The sequence below is a fragment of the Euprymna scolopes genome, chromosome 28, assembly GCF_053919585.1.
Source record: "Euprymna scolopes isolate OS-2025 chromosome 28, ASM5391958v1, whole genome shotgun sequence".
In the NCBI taxonomy this organism is placed as follows: Eukaryota; Metazoa; Mollusca; class Cephalopoda; order Sepiida; family Sepiolidae; genus Euprymna; species Euprymna scolopes.
This window is the reverse complement of record NC_136509.1, coordinates 21,456,546-21,477,130: the sequence shown is the minus strand read 5'-3', so window position 1 is coordinate 21,477,130 and position 20,585 is coordinate 21,456,546. Positions and strand designations below refer to the sequence as shown.

The window sequence follows — 20,585 nt, the reverse complement described above, 5'->3', positions numbered from 1 at the left end:
GTAGTATTTTGAATGATGAGCATTTGGAATGATGAGTACATGTATTGGAATGATGAATATTGTGAATGATGAGTATTTGGAATGATGAGTATAAGTAATGGAATGATGAGTATTTGTAATGATGAGTATTTTGAATGATTAGTATATGTATTGGAATTATGAGTATTTGGAATAATGAGTATTTGGAATGATGAGTATTTGGAATGATGAGTATTTGGAATGATTAGTATATGTATTGGAATGATGAGTATTGTGAATGATGAGTTCATGTATTGGAATGATAAGTATTTGGAATGATGAGTATAAGTATTGGAATGATTAGTATTTGGAATGATGAGTATTTGTAATGATTAGTATATGTATTGGAATGATGAATATTTGGACTGATGAGTATTTGGAATGATGATTATAAGTATTGGAATTATGAGTATTTGGAATGATGAGTATTTGTAATGATTAGTATATGTATTGGAATGATGAGTATTTGTAATGATAGGTATTTGGAATGATGAGTATAAGTATTGGAATTATGATTATTTGGAATGATGAGTATTGTGAATGATGAGTATTTTGAATGATGAGTATATGTATTGGAATTATGAGTATTTGGAATGATGAGTATTTGGAATGATGAGTATAAGTATTGGAATGATGAGTATTTGGAATGATGAGTATAAGTATTGGAATAATGCGTATTTGGAATGATGAGTATTTGGAATGATGAGTATAGTTATTGGAAAGATTAGTATTTGGAATGATGAGTATTTGGAATGATGAGTATATGTATTGGAATGATATATATATATACGACCTTAGTATTTCATGATCTTTTTCTTCCTAGCTCTGTTTGACCCAGCATCGTTGAGGACACTAACTTGTACTAAACTTACTTTTTTCCCCCTTCTGCTATGTCACAATGTCACGTTTAATATTTCCGTTTTCTAAATACTTAACTATAGGAATTGAACAGTCATAGTGGATGGTGTATAACTTATTTCCAACTGTTGTTTCTGGTAAAAATGTTCCCAGGACTTGCTGCTGTACTCCATATTCAATTTTTTACACATTTGATTGTATCGCATTTAGATTTAAAACTTTTTCCCCCTAATTTTCTTATCATTTTGTTTCTGCTGGGGATGAATCATCCTACTGGAGGCCAGGCATTCATCCGCTATTTCAGACATTCTAATTGAGAAATGTTTTTTTAGATACTGAACGTCCCTTTAAGTTCAATTGCTTCAATCTCTCTTGGTTCACTGAAGATATTTACCAGGTAGTTTTGAAAATTCTTTTTTTTTTTTAAATTATGAGTGCGGTTGCTCCTATAATTGATTGAATGATGAAGATCTTCCTAAGATTCCAATTTCTTTTCATGTCGTATATAAAACCTTCGTATTTCATTATCTTTTCCCCTCAGCTACTTTCTCCTTGTTCCATATCAAATATATCACGTTTAATAACTTCGTTTTCAAGGTACATAGCTGTAGCAGTTGCATAGTCATTAGGGATGGTGTATGACTTATTTTAAACTGTTCTTGCTGGTAAGCATGATGAAAGGAGTTGCTGTTGTATTCGATATTCAATTTTTAACAGATGGTGCAGTGAATATATTTACAAATTTGATTGTATCGCATTGTATAACAGTTGAGTCCCAGCAGAACCTAAAAATTGGATGTCAAATTGCTCACACCCTTTACTGTGTGGCTGAACTCGTCTTTTTAAAACACTAACATTCAGCTCGGCGTTGCCCGGGTGTTTGGGGGTGTGTGTTGAGCATAAAAAAGGCGGTAAATTTTGTTAACTTTAACCCCTATTATGACCGCTTAACATTTATTGTTTTTTAGTCAAATCAAGTTATTAATTTAGATCCATGTCCAAGGAACCGATATCGAAAATTTAAAGTGTTTGGACCTAAAATTGACGGAGGAGTTTGGTAGAGTTCTCAAAGGTCAAATCGTTGAACTTTGACGCTTAGCAGCCAAATCTCTGGCCGAAAAACGATCACATAGATTTTCCCAAATCTCAGTACCGTATATATCAAATTTCGAGTCTGTAGACTTAAAATTGACAGCGTTATTGCGTAGGGAAATTTACACAAAGACACACAGACAGACAGATATACAGACATATACACAGACACGTTCACTTTTATAGATATATGGATAGCTAGACTAGCATTTCAGCCCGACGTTGCCTGTTTGGATGTGTATGTTGAGCATAAAAAATGGTAATTTTTTAAACTTTGACCCCTATTATGACCCCTTTACATTTATTGTTTTGGACTCAAATAAAGTTATTGTTAGATCTATGTCCAAGGAACCTATATCGAAAATTTAATGTGTTTAGACCACAAAATTGGCGGGGGAGTTTGGTAGACTTCGCAACGATCAAATCGTTGAACTTTGACCCCTTAACAGCCAAATTTCTGGCCGAACCCGGATCACAAAGATTTTCCTAAATCTCAGTATCCTGTATATCAATTTTCGAGTCTGTAGACTGAAAATTGACGGAGTTATTGCGTAGAAAAATGTACACAGAGAGACAGACAGACACAGATAGACATACAGATACGTTCACTTTTATAGATATATAGATAGGTTGGCTATAAAATATTGATCTTGTTAGCCATCATAATCCACTCTTGATCATAGTTGAGCGATGCTCTTTTCAGCCAATCTATTTATCTGGACGAATTCATTCCGAAAATACTTGACATACTTAAATACTAGCGCATTCTTTTACTTTTTTAAATAGCCAGTTTCGTGATGGAAGTTGTTCTGCTTGTTTTTGTTTCATGGTGCTACATTCGATGAATTTTTTACAGATGATTCAGTGAAAATGAATCATGCTTATCCTTTTTCTAGGTATGCTTCGGAAGAGAGTTGTTCGTAGATGTTGTCTGCAACCAGGCCAGTGAAGAGCTAATGAAAAAGAATTTTAAAAACTATCTGGCGAATATACCTGATGAACCAAGTACAAAAGAAATACCAATAACAGCACTTAAATGGACGGTTAGAATTGCATTTAGGGCTTTGTGCTTCATTCGTTTTTGGTATGAGAGTTCTATCACCTTTTAACAATCATGCTTATGTGGTTTCTTCGCCCCTCAATAATCTAATGAAGCAACTACTATAGGGTGGAACGATGAATTTGTGTATACACAGGGTGGAACGAAAAAAGTGTCGCCCTAAAAAGAAAACATCACGACAGCTTTATAAAATCAATTCAGGTAACTTGATTATGTAGTAGAGCTGACATCTATTCAATGTAACCGCCTTTTTAGCCAGTTTATAGAGTATTTTATATATATTGGTCTTTTTTATTCCAGTTTCACCCCAAACATGGCACAGTACAACTTGATGTAGGGGGCTACTATCGGGGAAAAGTTGCAGGAACTCTATGTAGGGAGTCGAGCAACAAGATGTCTGTTAACATTACACTTGAATTTCTGCATGTCAGTACAGTTGGGAAAACAGGCACTCAGAAGAGAGTTAAAGAATTTAGCAGTTCTAGGGGGAAAACTATTAGAGTAGAAGGCCTTCTTACATCTAGGGATCTCTTCTGTGTAGGGGTGGGATTTTGCTGATTGTCGGGTTTGTTGGAGGTATTAATGTCGAAGGGGTACAAGGGTTTGTAGTTCGTCAGAGCATCCACTATTAAAATAACAACATACCTAACATACTGTTGATTGGGTCATTCTTTTATTTTTAGCAATGGAAGGTCTTGGTGTATATTTAGCGACTCTTTCAGTCTATTACCATAGCAAACTTGTTTTTTGATAGCGCCTCATTTTAAAACAGTTTTGTTTGTTTTACTAGTTCCGTGATGGAGGTTGTTCTGCTGGTTCTTTTTTTTTGTGTGATGCTGATGTACCATCTTAAAGTTTGGATTTTGTCAGCTCATCAGATATTGTCTCATGCTGACAATCTCTGAGAGACCCATATCTCCTGCTCTCCTGAACAAATGCAGCCTAAATAGGCACTGCTTTCTACATATTATTCTGTAACGTGTCAACATTTTCCTCATTCTAGAGTCTGTTTCTGTCCTTTGGGGGCTAGCCAACAATTCAAAAATCTGTTATGCATGGTAAGTTGCTTAATGGTAGCTACCTTGTTTTTTTTTTTTTGTTTGCACACTTTATTTTACAGCATTTTCCGTACACATATATACTCGTATATATTCACTGCAAACTTTTACTCCCATCTTCGCATACTCTATACCCATGCATTTGTCTTCTTCCTGCTCTTCTAATTGTTTATGCAAGTATCTTCGTAAAGCTGTACCTTGAAACATTTAAGTCTAGGTTTTAAAAATGAAGCCGCTCTTTCCTTGACCTTGAGGCGTCAGAATCATTCCCTTGCTTTAAATGAAATCAATTGGAGAGGTGCACTGTTCCCCGTAAAAGCCAATGTTGGTTAATCATACCAAGATATTGTTTTGCGTCCGTAAATACTATGTGATTTGGAATATTAAGTTAGGCTTGACATGTACGAGAAAGTATCCTTATGCCAGGTTGCCCTGACAAACCATTGGAAAGAAAGAACTTAGACACTGGAGAATTCAAGTATTCAAGCTCTGTTCTTGATATATCTACGAATGTGACACTAAAACGATAAACGGAATTATTATTCTATCACACACAATCGCAAACACGCACATATACATAGCCCTCTCACTACCCCTTAATTTACTGTATAAATGAGAAATATTAACCTGAAATAAATAATATATATATATATAATTATTTTTTACTGTAATAATTAAATACCTACAGACACTAGTGTTTCATCCTTTCGGGATTCTTCAGTGCAGGATGTCACGATTAACACCAGCCGAACGATTCGAACCCCGCAACACGAGGCATCACTGGTTCGATTAGCAAAGACCGTATCCATTCGGCTATTATTAATCGCGTGGAATAGCGTTGAATTTTAAAGATTTTAAACATTTTAATTTTTAAATGTTCATTACGTCATGCAGAGAGTGATCTAATCGTTATACGATGATCTATGCATATATATATATATATATATATATATATATATATATATATATATATATATATATATATATATATATATAGTGTATGTGTGTGTGTGTGTGTGTGTTTCCAAAAAGTCAGTGAAGGTTTTTGAACTTAAATAGATTCTTTATTTTTGATATCTTTCTGCAATTTAAACACAATTTGATTAATACATTAGGAAATTTGTTTTAAAAAATGCAAACTTTTAACAGTTCATATTTATGAAAAATAGTGTCTTTTAAATGTTGCCCATTTTCAGCTTCGCATATTTGTGCTCTTTCCAAAACATTATTCATGGCAGATTCTAGAATCTCTGGATTGCGTTTTAACTCCCTTATTTCGTTCCAGATATTTTTCTTCAATTCTTGCAGGGTTTGGAATTTGTAAACATGGACTTTTTCTTTAAGAGAAATTCGGGACCATGGCTATCTTTTACATGAACAGGAGTCAAAGCAATTGACCCCGGATTTTGATTTTAAAAAATTCACAATTTGCGTATGTCGTTTAATGCTATACTTGCGATAATTAATTTTCGAAATATTATCTGGCAAATATCTGATGAACGCCTCTGCCTTGCATAATTTCAGGTCACCCTTGGGCAAGGTGTAGTACCTGTTAGCCTCCCTCTCAAGTACTGGATGGTTACTATATTGTGAGAACTAGTGATATATATATACGTATGCATGTTCGCTTGCTTATGTGCATGTGTGTGTATATGTCCAGCTGCCAGAGAGGTTAAAACTCCGTGATAATAAAACATGCACACTATGCCACTGCTCAGTCATCTCACTATTTCAGTTTGTCACTGTGCAACCAGTGGTAGGGTGCGAGAGGGTACAATATGTGTAGCACAAGCATGTTGTGTCGTGATCCTTATGTGCAGATATCTTTCAAAAAAAAAAAAAATTAAAAGTCCTATGGCGATAGGTGAGTGGTGACGTGCACAGGCTTAGCGGGCTGGAAGTGCATAGCTGCAAATCTGCACATAGGTGGCCAGTGATTTATCTAACATCGTCGACTAACTCGCTTACAGTGTGGAAGCAACTTCGGTGGATGATCTGGCGGCTGAGCAGCCTTTTCCTGGGATACACTGCTTACCCATGAATTTGGGAAGGGTCTAGAAAAGGTGACCTATAAATTGTCCACCCATTTATTAGCTGGTCGGCTCTCTGTGGTCAGCAGCTGCTCTATATTTGCAGGAGAAACAAGATAAAGTTGAAGAAAAATAATAAACAAGGAAAATCAAAATTTTATCAGGAGAGGAATAACCTAACTGTTGCTACGTGGAATGTGAGAACTTTGCTAGATGTCCTGGATAGTGAAAGACCTGAGCGTAGAACAGCTATTGTTGCAAGAAAGCTCGCTAGGTACAGCATATACATTGCGGCATTGTCTGAAACACGACTGAGTGGTGAGGATCAATTGGTGGAGGTGGGCTCGAGATACACCTTTTTTGGGGGGGGGGTAAGGAAAACCATCGGAGCTGAGACGAGAAGGTGGAATTGGCTTTGCAGTGCGTTCTGATTTGGTGAAAAGGATTGAACAGTCAATCTTTGTAAGTGACAGAATTATGATGATGTGCTTCCCACTTGCACACAGTAGGTATATGACGATTTTATCTGTGTATGCCATGGTCATGATGAAGACACCATCACGACGTTTTACCGAGATCTCAGTTGTACCATTTCCTCTATTCCTTTATCTGAGAAGATCTTACTCATGGGTGATCTAAATGCAAGGGTTGGCAAGGATCATCACACCTGGGACTCACTCGGCCGGTTTGGTGTAGGTAGGGTCAACAGTAATCGTCTGCATCTTCTCCATTTATGCACTCAGTTTGACCTTGCTATCTGTAACACTTTCTTCAGCCACAAAGAGGTCCATAGGTATACCTGGACCCGTCCTCGTTCAAAACAAGGTCACTTGCTTGATTTCCAGGAAGGCAGATTTGCGGGACGTCTGTAGTGTGCGTGTTATGCGTGGAGCTGAATGCGGCACAGATCACTTTTTGGTACGCGGGAAGTTGAAAGTCTGTATAAGGAGGAAGTGTAGGTTGGGTGGTGTTGGGATTCCCAGGTGGGTTGATGTGTCCAGGCTGGCTGATCCAAGTGTACGTGAAAAGCTTCGATCCGTAGTTAATTCTGCTGATTTTGATGGGTCGTGGGCGTATTTTAAAAAGACAATCTATGAAATAAGTGTAGATGTTCTTGGCTTCCGCAAATCTAAACATCAGCATGATAATGATTCTGAAATTACTCAACTCTTAAGTGCTAAAAATGAGTTGAACCATGAAATGTTGTCTGCCTCTCATGGAAGTTGGGAGTCCCTCCAACAGTCACTTAAAGCAAACAAGGGTATTCTCCAAAAGCGACTCCAAATGAAGAATCAGTGGTGGGCTAAACTCGCCAACCAAATCCAGATGGCTTTTGATTGTAAAAACCATTTGCTTAAAAAAGCTTTTGGTCCTCAAACACTATCTACATCTCCTCTACTCTCAAGTGATGGAATTGCCCTTATAAAGGATCCTAAAAAGATTCTCGAGTGTTGGACCGAACATTATTCTGATCTCTTTAACAGCCCCTCTAATTTTGATGAGGACGTCATCAATGAATTTTTATCACAACAGAAGCTTATCCATGAAATGTCTGTGTTCCCATCTGAGAATGAAATTAGAGATGCAATCAAGGAAGTGAATGTTGAGAGGGCTTGATGATATTCCTGTGGAAGTCCTCTTACATGGGGGTGATAAACTTGTTCATGAAATTCTTCATCTTATCACTGATGTCTGGAAGGGTGTTCCCGTCCATCAGGATTGGGTTGATGCAATTCTTGTATCACCTCATAAGGGAAAGGGGCCCTGGACCGACTGTGGAAGTTATCGTGGGATAAGTTTGTTGGAAGCAGTTGGAAAAGTATTTTCCAGAGTTCTACTCAATAGATTGTAAAAGTATACTTGTCCATCCGTCATTCCAGAAAGCCAAAGTGGCTTTCGTCCGGGCAGAGGAACCACGGACATGATCTTCTCTGCTCGGCAGTTGCAGGAGAAATGTACTGAACACCGTGTTCCGCTTTATCAGGTTTTTGTTGATTTGACTAAGGCTTTTGATACGGTGAACAGAAATGCCCTATGGATAATTCTGGGGAAGTTGGGATGCCCACCTCAATTTCTATGATTACTCAGGTAGCTCCACACTAATATGAAGGCTCGCCTGAACTTCAACGGATGCCTATCGGAACCCATCGCGGTCGACAATGGTGTGAAGTAGGGTGATATCCTAGCACCTACATTTTTTTCAATTTATTTTGGAATGTTCTCTAGGTGTTTATTTGCGTTTCAGAAGCACAAGTAGGGTCTTTAATCTTCGTCGTTTTCATGCTCCTACAAGGACATTTCAGCACCTGGTTCGTGAATTGCTTTATGTGGATGACGCCGATCTTGTGGCTCATAGTGAAAGGGATATGCAGGGTATCATGGATCTGTTTTCGGGGGCCTGTGCGTCTTTTGGGCTTACTATTAGTCTTAAGAAGACTAAGGTCATGTTCACACCTCCACCCGGTAGTTTGTATGTGGAACCAAATATTTTTGTCAACAACCAGAGACTTGCCGTGGTTGACACATTTGTGTATTTGGGTAGTACTCTCGCCAGAGATGGAACCCTGGATGCTGAGGTCAACTATAGGATACAGCGTGCCATTAAGGCTTTTGGTGGCTTAGAGAAGCGAGTGTGGTCTGACAGGGGTATAACTATTCATACAAAGATCAGTGTCTATCAATCTTGTATTTTACTATCCCTGCTTTACGCTTCTGAGGCCTGGACAACTTATGGTAGACACATAAAAGGCATGGAGAGAGTGCACCAGAAATTCCTGAGACACATTCTGGGCATCAGGTGGAGCACTTTTATACCTGATACGGATGTTCTCATGCGAGCTGACGTACCTTGTATCGAGAAGTTGATTATACGCAACCAGGTGAGGTGGGCTGGACATCTGACAAGGATGGACGATGATAGATTGCCAAAGTGCCTGTTCTATGGTGAAATTACACAAGGAAAGCGTCCACAACATAAACAAAGGAAACGCTTTAAGGATAACATCAAAGATAATCTTAAAGCTCTTGGTATTGACGTGTTCAGTTGGGAAAGTGCTTCCAATGATCGTAAAAAGTGGCGCTCCTTGGTCTATCATGGCTGTGATAGTTTGGAGAAGAAAAAATATGAGCATGCAAAAATGAAGCGTGATATCGGAAGAAAAATCTGTCAGGTATATCAGGTCTGTCGGAGGATTTCATGCAGAACCACACCTGTGATTTATGCGGTAAAATGACTTTATCCGGAGCTGGCCTAGCTAGCCACAAGCGTTCACATGGAGATCAATCTTTCTTTGATAGGGAAAACATTGCAAGGCACAGATGTTCTGTTTGCTCTGTGGTCTGTAAGTCGACTGGAGGCCTGAAGCGTCATATGGGCGTCCACAGTAGAGCAGCATGAGTTGGCATCCCTCAATCTCAGCTTAGGTGTGCAACAGACTGTGTAAGAGCAGGTCTGGTCTAAAGAGCCACCTTCGTTCCCACAGAAAATAGGAATTGATGCATCTTGATCACATCTCCACATGTATATATGTATGTGTGTATAAGGGTATATGTGTATATATAATATAAATAAAAAATATTTCAAAAATACATGAAAATGAATGAGTAATCAACAATAAAGAAAGGGAAAAATGGTCTTCTTCTGTCAAGAAGTGACAATCTCCATATATATATATATATATAGTCATCCACATACAGTACTGTTTCGCTGTTTCACAGCTCATCAGTGCGGCTAGACAGGCAACTACCTCAAGCCAGGATTGAAACCCGACCGTTTGTACGGCAGTCAAGGCTCCTAACCATTACGCTATTAGCGGCTGCTTGAACGAGTAGTGAGTTTAACAATGTTTTGATATCGTTCGAAATACCTCCGCTCGATTTGTTTACACAAAGAGCGTCGCTTATATGCTAATAGTAATTCGTGTTTCACTTCTTAATATGCTCAACTCAAGGTGAGGAGCACTATAGTCATCCACATGCAGTACTGTTTCGCTGTTTCACAGCTCATCAGTGCGGCTAGACAGGCAACTACCTCAAGCCAGGATTGAAACCCGACCGTTTGTATATATATATATATATATATATATATATATATATATATATATATATATACAAAAGGTTGAGCACTTTGTAAATATATTTTCACACGGCGCGTATTTAAGCTGTAAAGCGAAGCCCACTATTAATTTGTTTGTAAACAAACTGATGGTTAGAGCACTGTTGCGACGGGCGAGTGTGGATTTAATACACACTCGAAGAGAAATATTTACAGCACTGATTCCTGGTCTGATGGTGAGAGCTGCCGACTGTCAATGCGACGGTTGTAGGTTCGATCCTCGGCTGGGGAATGGTGTATGTCTAGCCGCACTGATGCATTGTGATACAACGAAGCAGTACTGTATGTTGTGGATGACGATATATGTATGTATATATATATATATATATATATATATATATATATATATATAGGTGTGTGTGTGTGTATTAGTATGTGTGTATGTATGTATGTCTGTATTCTTTGAAGGGCGAATGAAGTCTTTTTCTGGGTCAACGGCCAACTAGCACCGTGTATATTTGTGTATACACTTGTGCCCGATATTATTCATACCCCTCGGATCTTTGAGATTTCTATAAGAATATTGCTCAAACCAGAAGGTAGACAATATTAAAGGGATTTCAGACAATAAATCAAGCATAGGCATTTAATTTAAACTCAACAAATAAATAAATTATGCAAGTTTGAAACATTATACAAAGAAAAACAATAATGGCACTAGTTCAAAATTATTCATACCTCTCTAACTATGTCAATAGCATGCCCTTTATTCTTAATAACTGCCTGTAACCGTTTTGGATATTTATCAACAAGGTTTTTACAAGCATCAACACTGATTTTTGACCATTCTTCAATGCAGTAGTTCTCCAAATTAACCTCAGTTTTCAATATGTGCCAGAGGTTTTCGATAGGGTTCAGGTCGGGACTCTGGCAAGGCCATTCCAAAACATTAATTTGATTATCCTCAAACCATTTCTTGACTATTTTGGCAGTATGTTTTGGATCATTATCCTGTTGAAGGACCCAGTTTGGTCCTAAATGGAGATTCTCCGCATCCTGTCTAATGTTTTTCTGGAGTATCTCCAAATATTGCTCCTTCTTCATGGTTCCATCTATCTTGACCAAACTACCTGGACCACCAGCCGAAAAGGAGCCCCAAAACATTAGGCTACCACCACCATGTTTCATCGTGGGTATGGTGTTCTTTGGGTTGTAAGCTTCTCCTTTCTTCCTCCAAACGTAAGAAGCATCCATATGGCCAAACAATTCAATTTTTGTTTCGTCAGTCCATAAAATACTTGAGAAAACGGACTCTGGAGAATTCACATGGGTCCTAGCAAACTTTAGACGTGCTGCAAGGTGTTTTCCGGTGTGCAATGGAGTCCTTCTTGGTCTTCTTCCTTTCAGACCATTTTCATGCAGAGTCCTTTGCAATGTTTGCCTTGATATTTTTATGCCAGAAGACTCCAGATTTTCTAAAATGTCCTTAGTAGTGGTGGTTGGATTTGCATTAACACTTCTTACAATATTCCTGGTGGCTCTAGCAGACAGTTTCCTTTTCCTTCCTCTACCAATCAAGTTGTTTGTTGTGTGGTGGCTCTGGAATTTTTTGATGATGCTCTGTACTGTTGCTGTAGGGACCTCAAATTTCTTGGAAATTGACTTGTAACCTAAACCATCCTTATGTGAATTCGCAATTTTAGTCCTAAGATCATTACTAAGCTCTTTTTTCTTCCCCATTCTAATAATTTTTATTCTTTTATTGGTTTTCAGTTGATATCATTTTAATTTCTGAAAAATGCAAAAAACGAAATGAAATTAATCAAAGGTTGTATAAAAGCATTCAAAATAAGAATCAAACAGGAAACAAACAGTCAGAAATTCGATTAATACTGAAAAAATAAGGGGGTATGATTATTTTTGAACATTGCAGATTTTATAAATAGCTGTATATTTCTTTTATTACAAGTATCTCGAGATTTTAAAATGACGAAAATGATCAGAAGAGGTTTATTAAGAATATGTATCAATATGGACGTAAACAATAAATTCTTACAAAGTTACACATAATAAACTCAATTTTCAAGGTGGGGTATGAATAATATCGGGCACAAGTGTATGTGTATTGGGGTGGAGAGGGCTCCCGTAAGCCGTGGTGAAGGCAACCTTTCTAGGAGAAGCAAATCTCTGATTTAAAAACTATAAAGCGGAAGACCATTACCCGCATTAAGCTGGTCTGCAGTTTAATTTGTTGCTGGCTATCTTGCTCTTGCTTGTTGCTGGATCTCAACATTTTGAACCGAGAGAGAGACTTAGCTGTCGTACAAAGCTAAGACTCTGTAACATCATATTTGTATAGATACTCCCTCAGGCATTTCGGCTCATGGATTTTAAATGTCTGAGGGAGTGGCACTCGTCTGACAAGACGTTGCAATCATCATTCTTTGGGAAAACCGGGAACCGGGAAGATGGTGTAATATACTTTTACCTTAATCGAGTAAAAGCAGGTAATTTTCGGGAATTTTTGTAAAGTAGAAGATATTCAAAAATTCTAAAAGCTTTTTTAAGAATATTTAACAATATATATATAACAAATACTTACTGAACAGATTAAGGTTTAGCAAAATTTAAATTTCAAATTCAGCTTTTGTAAATTTTTATTTCAGTCTTTTTGCATTGGAAAAAGAGGTTAAGCTTTTGCAATTCAAAATTGAGTTTTTTCGTGAATCTGAAAGTAAAATAGCTTTTTTCCCTTTTAAATCTTGTATTTCCTTAAGTAGAATAAATTAATGATGGCGATTATAGAAAGGGATCTCAGGTCATGTCCTACTTGCAGCTTGTACGATTTACTTTATTTTTAAACAGCTGGTTGGCTTCCTTTTAAAATGACTGAAATTACTCAATTACCATTGTTTGCTCCGTTGAATATTTCAAAACAAAAAGAAAAAAAAACAGAGAAACAAACAAAAAAAAACAAAATGGCGAATTTCTATTTGAATTATTTGCTGAATTTATATTTATTTTACTTTTCGTTTTGTTTTGTTCTTGTTCTTTCTATTCACTTCCTTTTTTTTGTCGTTAAGTAGATTATTTTAAAGTTTCGTTTTCCGTTTCACTTCATAGCTGTCATCATTTTCGGTTCGGCCTATTTTAGGAATATAATGGCCGGCTAGATAAGATATACGTCGAGAATCTATCTACCCACTATTATATAAAGGAACTTTGTGTGTGTGTGTGTGTGTGTGTGTGTGTGTGTGTGTGTGTGTGTGTGTGAGAGAGAGAGGGGGGGGTTGTTCCCTATGGACTCGGAAACGGCTGGGCCAATTATTTTGAAATTTCACTCGAAATTACTTGACGTCTTCTGGAAGTGTTCTTTTGTAGCGTATATAGTGTTCTGGGAGTATACATATTGTATCGAAATGCCTCATTATATTTGAAGAAAAACATGTCATATCCATATTTATATAATTGTGCATGTGTTTATATATATATATAATTTTCAGAATGTGAGGGATAAAATAATTATTTCCAAAATCAAAAAAAACGTCGCAGTCCAAAAGAGCCATGACAGCCGAATGTCCAATACCCGAGTTTCGCCCCCATTTGAGCTCATCAATTGAACACATGCGTATTCGGGATTCGAAAGCTGAGTCTCTCGCATGCGAGGCCACTTTAGACAACCGAGCTACGCACAAGAAAGCATATTAACTGCGGCGAAATCCGACTACGGAATTTACTTCGTCTCGAACACTGAGACTGGCCATCCAACCAACGATAAGGTTCATCCTATAGTCAGATTTCGCATCGTAGACAATAACATGAGTAAGATCTCCCTTTAGTGCAGCCTTATTTTCGAATAATATTTTAAACGGATTTTAGCTGGCATCATATTGCCATTGGAAAAATTTGAATTCATCAGATATGCACTGAATTTGATCCATAATCATTTGGTTCAAATCAAGCAAGATTGTCATAATTTCGATTTCTTTTTAAGACCTTTTGAGTTAAAGCCTTAAGTTTTCGAGATAGAAATATATAAATGTAAACATAAGCGATTCATCCAACGCATCACATATTGTCAAAAAGGTAAATCACGCACCTTTCTGACTCCATAATTATTGCTAAATACTTTACAAACAATCTTGTCCTCGCACCCAACTTCGAAAACTTTTAATAGATGATACTCATATATTTGAACTTTATACTAAGAGAGAAAAACTTCATAAACTAGATGAATATTAATAAACCAAAACAAGAAACTATCAACGAATTAAATTAGAATAATCTACATAATATATTATCTTACGTGTCTTTTTCCTTAGTTATTTTGTATGTTACGCTTGGCAAAAAAAAACAAATACAGCAGAACACATCTCTATATATGTTAAATATAACCAACGGAGCATATTTTGCAGCATTATATTGTCATACATTTTTTCTTATCTAAGCAAAATATTACTATTTTTTCTGAAGAGTATATGTACGGAAAGAGACAGTATTGACATGATAATAACAACCGTTTTTTTTTTGTATAACGAACACCACAAATAATTAACAAAAAAGTGTTTTTTTAATACAACACTAAGATTCAGACCTCTCGTACAGATCAAAGAAACCCAGGGACGTGCACCTGACCCTTTTACTCCTGTTTTAAAAGTGCCCTTTTCAGATGAATGTATTATATGCCTGTTTTAACGAAAAGGTGTCCATAACTATATTTTTGCCGTATCTGCACGTCACTGAAAGAAAGCTTCAGTATTATAAAAGGGCAACACTTTTCTACTTGACACGTAACCGAGTATATGTAGGAGTTGATTAAGAGATATAGAATTAATTCTAACTAGAGGTTGAAAGTGCGATCCTTGGCGAATTAATCTAAGTAAAATACAGGGCATTGATATGAAATATCTTAACGGCATGATACATGGAATGAGGATAGATTCCCTTTTGGATTAGTTCAAAACACATAAATAATTGAACTTAATTAATATTTTCTTTTCTTCTTTTTCTTTAGACCGGCTATCAAGAAGCTGACCTCCGCTGTGCCAGTGTCAAATCTGGACGAGGCGTGGAAGAAAGCCACTGCGTCCAAACGCAGGGATGGATCGTCACTCGAAAACAATGCACGATGCCTTCCTGCGAAGCAACGTAAGTTTCGAAATGGAACTTTACAAATTGTCTTTTGTTTAGTTTCTTACTTCTACGTCCTCCTCCATATTTATTGTCGTAATTTCAGACTCACCGGAAAGTTATTTCGATTAAACATTTATATAAAAAAAAATATGGCCATTTTTTCAGGTCAGCCTTTACACTGGTGCAATTTTTTTTTGCTTCATTTCGGTCGTTATGTTAGTATGTTTTCTCGTGTGTTTTTTGTTTTCCTTTCCGATAAGTACGGGAAGGTAGGCTGAAGAACTCTTCCTTAGATTAATTTGATTATCTCCCCTTTTGATCCATTCATAAAACAAAGAAAATCAAAGCAGATCGTGGGGACTTTTTTCCTCCAGCACCAAAAAGCCAACAGAGTTTAGACCATTTTTAAAATGATCTTTTCTCTGTTGATTTCAGTAAGCTAATGATCCGGTGCAGCTAAAGAGGTCCCCGCTTCTAGATTTTGTCTTCTCTCTTTGAGATCGAGTTAATTTATTACTATCGGAAAATGTTGACGTGGGTGTCCAGTAGTTTCTTTTGCAGGCCAAAGTGCTCCAAACCTGAGATACTAGATCTCCTTTTATAATTTCCGATCATTGTGCCACCTCTTCCCCCGAATGGCTGATAAATACACCCAGCTCAGAATGAAAACAGTAGACCTATGGCAAGAAAGATTTACATATATTTTCAGGTAGATTTATATAACTATAATACATCTACTAACTAACTAACTAACTAACTATATATATATATGTGTGTGTGTGTGTGTGTGTGTGTGTGTGTGTTTGTATGCGCGCGCGTGTGTGTTTCAAACATCGATTGATATTCGATTAAGTATGGTATCTTTAACAATATTATCGATGACAAATCAAATTTATGTAAAATGTAAATTGAAATAAATATATATATATAAATACTTTTATGAGATTTGTAATCTAAAACAACTTAGATATATCTTTTTATTCATTTATTTAAAATCGATTTCATTTTTACGATATAACGTATTCCTCAGGAACAGGAACTACCACAAATTTGTTTAATTTTCCTTTATTGTAGCATACTGTCATGAAAAGAATTTGTATGATATTAAAGCTGTGACATATAAAATGTTTCTAAAAGAACACAGGCGCTCTTCTAGTTAAACCATTTCACGAAAAAGAAAGAATAAATTATTTTTAAAAAACATGGACGCAGATTACTTGAAGAATTTATACATTTTTATTTATCTCCCCAAAACACCGACACAGACTAGTAAAATCTACCGATGTAAATTGCAAAATATATGTAGAATATGAAATGCGCATCCTACTATTAATCACTAAGAAAGGCAGACATTTATAGGTAGATTAACAATTTAATCGCACACTAATATATATGTAGATAATATATATATATATATATATATATATATATATATATATATATTAGTGCTCGATTATATATATATAATCAATAAATAAGCAATAATAAATAGGTATATATATAGTAATTTATAAAATATATATGGCGATTAAGCTACACTGAATATTCTGCGTTTCATCCAACTATAGGATTCGTCAGGCTTATGCGCGAATTCTGTCGTTGCTTCTTGTTTTTATACATGTTGAGGATTACTAGTTGGCCAATCAGCTTTCTAGTATCCACCGCGCCCCTTCCTACCAGCCAATGGGCATGCATTTTATCAAACAAAGGATCTGTTTTAGAGCTAGGTTAGTGGTTTTAGGTGGCCGTTCTGCTTCTTTTTTTTTTATATACATATAAATATACCTATGTGTACACAATAATGCACATATATATATATATATATACATATATATATATGTATATATACATATATGCGTGTGATCGTTTATGTATATTCATGTTTATTTAATGTATTTATTTGTTTGTTTTCTATTGTTATTGTTAGTTTTAAAGCTATTTTGTATCGCTATCCTAGAGTAAGTTTTATTTTGTGAACACAGTTGTTTGCTATTTCCCGCCTACAGTTTAATAGATTTTGAGGTTCTTTAAAGTACAGGATAGAAGATTTTTCATGGAGGCATAATTTACATGGGTCGTCTAAATGTCTGCATGTGGTAGCTTGTCTTATTATTTTCCATTCGACTACCGGCGAATGTCCGCTTTCTTTGAGTTCCCAGTATTTATTCGCTAGTGTTGTTTTGAAATCTAAGGAAGTCATGCCTATGTAATATTTTTTGTTATTCGGGTTTTCTTTTGCAAATATTGTTGCTTGATAGACTACGCTTTTTGTTAGACATTTGTTTTGGACTGGGCAAAGTGTGCGGTGTCTACAATTGCATTTATCTTGTTCGTTATTAGTATTTTTATTTATGGTATGGTTGTACTTGTCCGGGGTTGGTTTGTTATTATTATTATTATTATTATTATTATTATTATTATTATTATTATTATTATTATTATTATTATTATTATTATTATTTCTGCAATGTTGTTTTTATTTCTGTCCTGGTGTCTACTTTTTTTATTGTTTATTTTGTTGTTGTTTACATTGTTTTCATTTAGTATTTTGTTATTATGTGCCTTAATGTGCAACAACTATAATAAAATTAAAAACAGAAGAAAAAGAACTATAATTTGGTATACGGCCCCATACAATCAAATGTTAAAAACAAAACTTGGCAAGAAATTTCTAGATCTTATTGAAAAACACTTTCCCGCAACCAACCCCTTACACAAAATCTTCAATAAAAACACCTTGAAGTTATCTTACAGTTGTTGCGAAAATTTAGAGATGATAATTAAGGCACATAATCACAAAATACTAAATGAAAACAATGTAAACAACAACAAAATAAACAATAAAAAAAGTAGACACCAGGACAGAAATAAAAACAACACTAGCAGAAATAATAATAATAATAATAATAATAATAATAATAATAATAATAATAATAATAACAAACCAACCCCGGACAAGTACAATCATACCATAAATAAAAATACTAATAACGAACAAGATAAATGCAATTGTAGACACCGCACACTTTGCCCAGTCCAAAACAAATGTCTAACAAAAAGCGTAGTCTATCAAGCAACAATATTTGCAAAAGAAAACCCGAATAACAAAAAATATTACATAGGCATAACTTCCTTAGATTTCAAAACCCGATACTATGACCACAAAAGCACATTCAAAAATAAAAAAAAACACCGTATAAAAACAACACTAGCGAATAAATACTGGGAACTCAAAGAAAGCGGACATTCGCCGGTAGTCGAATGGAAAATAATATGACAAGCTACCACATGCAGACATTTAGACGACCCATGTAAATTATGCCTCCATGCAAAATTTTCTATCCTGTTCTTTAAAGAACCTCAAAATCTATTAAACTGTAGGCGGGAAATAGCAAACAACTGTGTTCACAAAATAAAACTTACTCTAGGATAGCGATACAAAATAGCTTTAAAACTAACAATAACAATAGAAAACAAACAAATAAATAAATTAAATAAACATGAATATACATAAACGATCACACGCATATATGTATATATATATATATATATATATATATATATATGTATATATATATATATATATATATGTATATGTATATATATGTGCATTATTGTGTACACATAGGTATATTTATATGTATATAAAAAAAGAAAAAAAAAAAGAAACAGAACGGCCACCTAAAACCACTAACCTAGCTCTAAAACAGATCCTTTGTTTGATAAAATGCATGCCCGTTGGCTGGTAGGAAGGGGCGCGGTGGATACTAGAAAGCTGATTGGCCAACTAGTAATCCTCAACATATATAAAAACAAGAAGCAACGACAGAATTCGCGCATAAGCCTGACGAATCCTATAGTCGGATGAAACGCAGAATATTCAGTGTAGCTTAATCGCCATATATATTTTATAAATTACTTACTAGCTCTACCTACGTATTGAGCACTTTTGAAGTAAATACTTAAAGTTTACGCATAAATCTATACTTTCGTATAGTAAATTTATGTGAATAAATGAAATAGGTATATATATATACTAGCATGGGGTGCCCGGCGTTGCCTGGGTGTTTGGAGGTGTATGTTGAGCAAAAAAAAAAAAAGCGGTCAATTTTTTAAAATTTGACCCCTATTATAACCCCTTAAAATTTATTGTTTGGGGCTCTAATTGAGTTATTAATTTAGATCCATGTCCGAGGAACCTATATCAAAAATTTCAAGTATTTAGACCCAAAATTGTCGGAGGAGTTTGGTAGAGTTCTCAAAAGTCAAATCGTTGAATTTTGACCCCTTAATCGCCAAATTTCTGGCCGAAAACCGATCACATCGATTTTCCCAAATCTCAGTACCCTGTATATCAAATTTCGAGTATGTAAGCTTAAAATTGACACAGAGTGATTGCGTAGGGAAATGTACACACAGAGACACACAGATATACACACGGATAGATATACAGACACGTTCACTTAAAAACACTTTGAAATGAGTTAAAAACATATTTAATCTGAAAAGGAAACACTAGATAAATGGATAGTCCTTAATCCGCGGAGTTTCGAAGAAATACTTTCTTTCTCATCAGAGGGTATGAATTAGCAAAATGCGGGATAAGATTCTATTTCATATTTGGTTTTATCGAGCTTTTACATCTGGCTGAGATAACTTTATAAATATTAATTATTTAATATTTATAATATACTTTAATTTCACCTTCTTGGATCATTTTGGTAAATTTAATTGTAATTTCCATTTTTATATATATATATATATATATATATATATATATATATATATATATATATATATATATAGTGGTTTACCAAAGGACAAACATTATGCACCTTATGAAACATATAATGGGTGAAAATTAATGACATGAAAGATGACATTAAAATTCCTACAGCACAATCGAAATAAACATGAATCGCCAGGGCAAACAAATTAAAGAAAATGCACAGGTTTCGTAAAATAAATACAACTTAATTTACAGATGCACATAATCGAGCTCTTCCTCCAACACGAACGCTCCTATATTGAATATGTTGGATATATATATATATATATATATATATATATATATATATAACTACTTAATTTACTCACATAAAATTAATATACGAAAGTATAGATTTATGCGTAAACTTTAAGTATTTACTTCAAAAGTGCTCAATACGTAGATAGAGCTAGTTAGTAATTTATAAAATATATATGGCGATTAAGTTGCACTGAATATTCCGCGTTTCATCCACTCTAGGACTTCTCAGGCTTATATATATATATATATATAT

General features: G+C 35.3%; 1 protein-coding gene across 6 annotated transcripts in view; it reads left to right on the top strand.

The window, feature by feature from the left end:
• Positions 1 to 20,585, top strand: part of LOC145249500 (protein madd-4-like) — a 942,311-nt gene that overhangs the window by 654,979 nt on the left and 266,747 nt on the right. For all 6 annotated transcript variants that reach the window (XM_080111113.1, XM_080111108.1, XM_080111112.1 and 3 more), the window contains exon 5: positions 15,185 to 15,318. In XM_080111113.1, the coding sequence (XP_079967239.1) occupies positions 15,185 to 15,318 (134 nt within the window). The remainder of the gene's footprint in view (positions 1 to 15,184; positions 15,319 to 20,585) is intronic.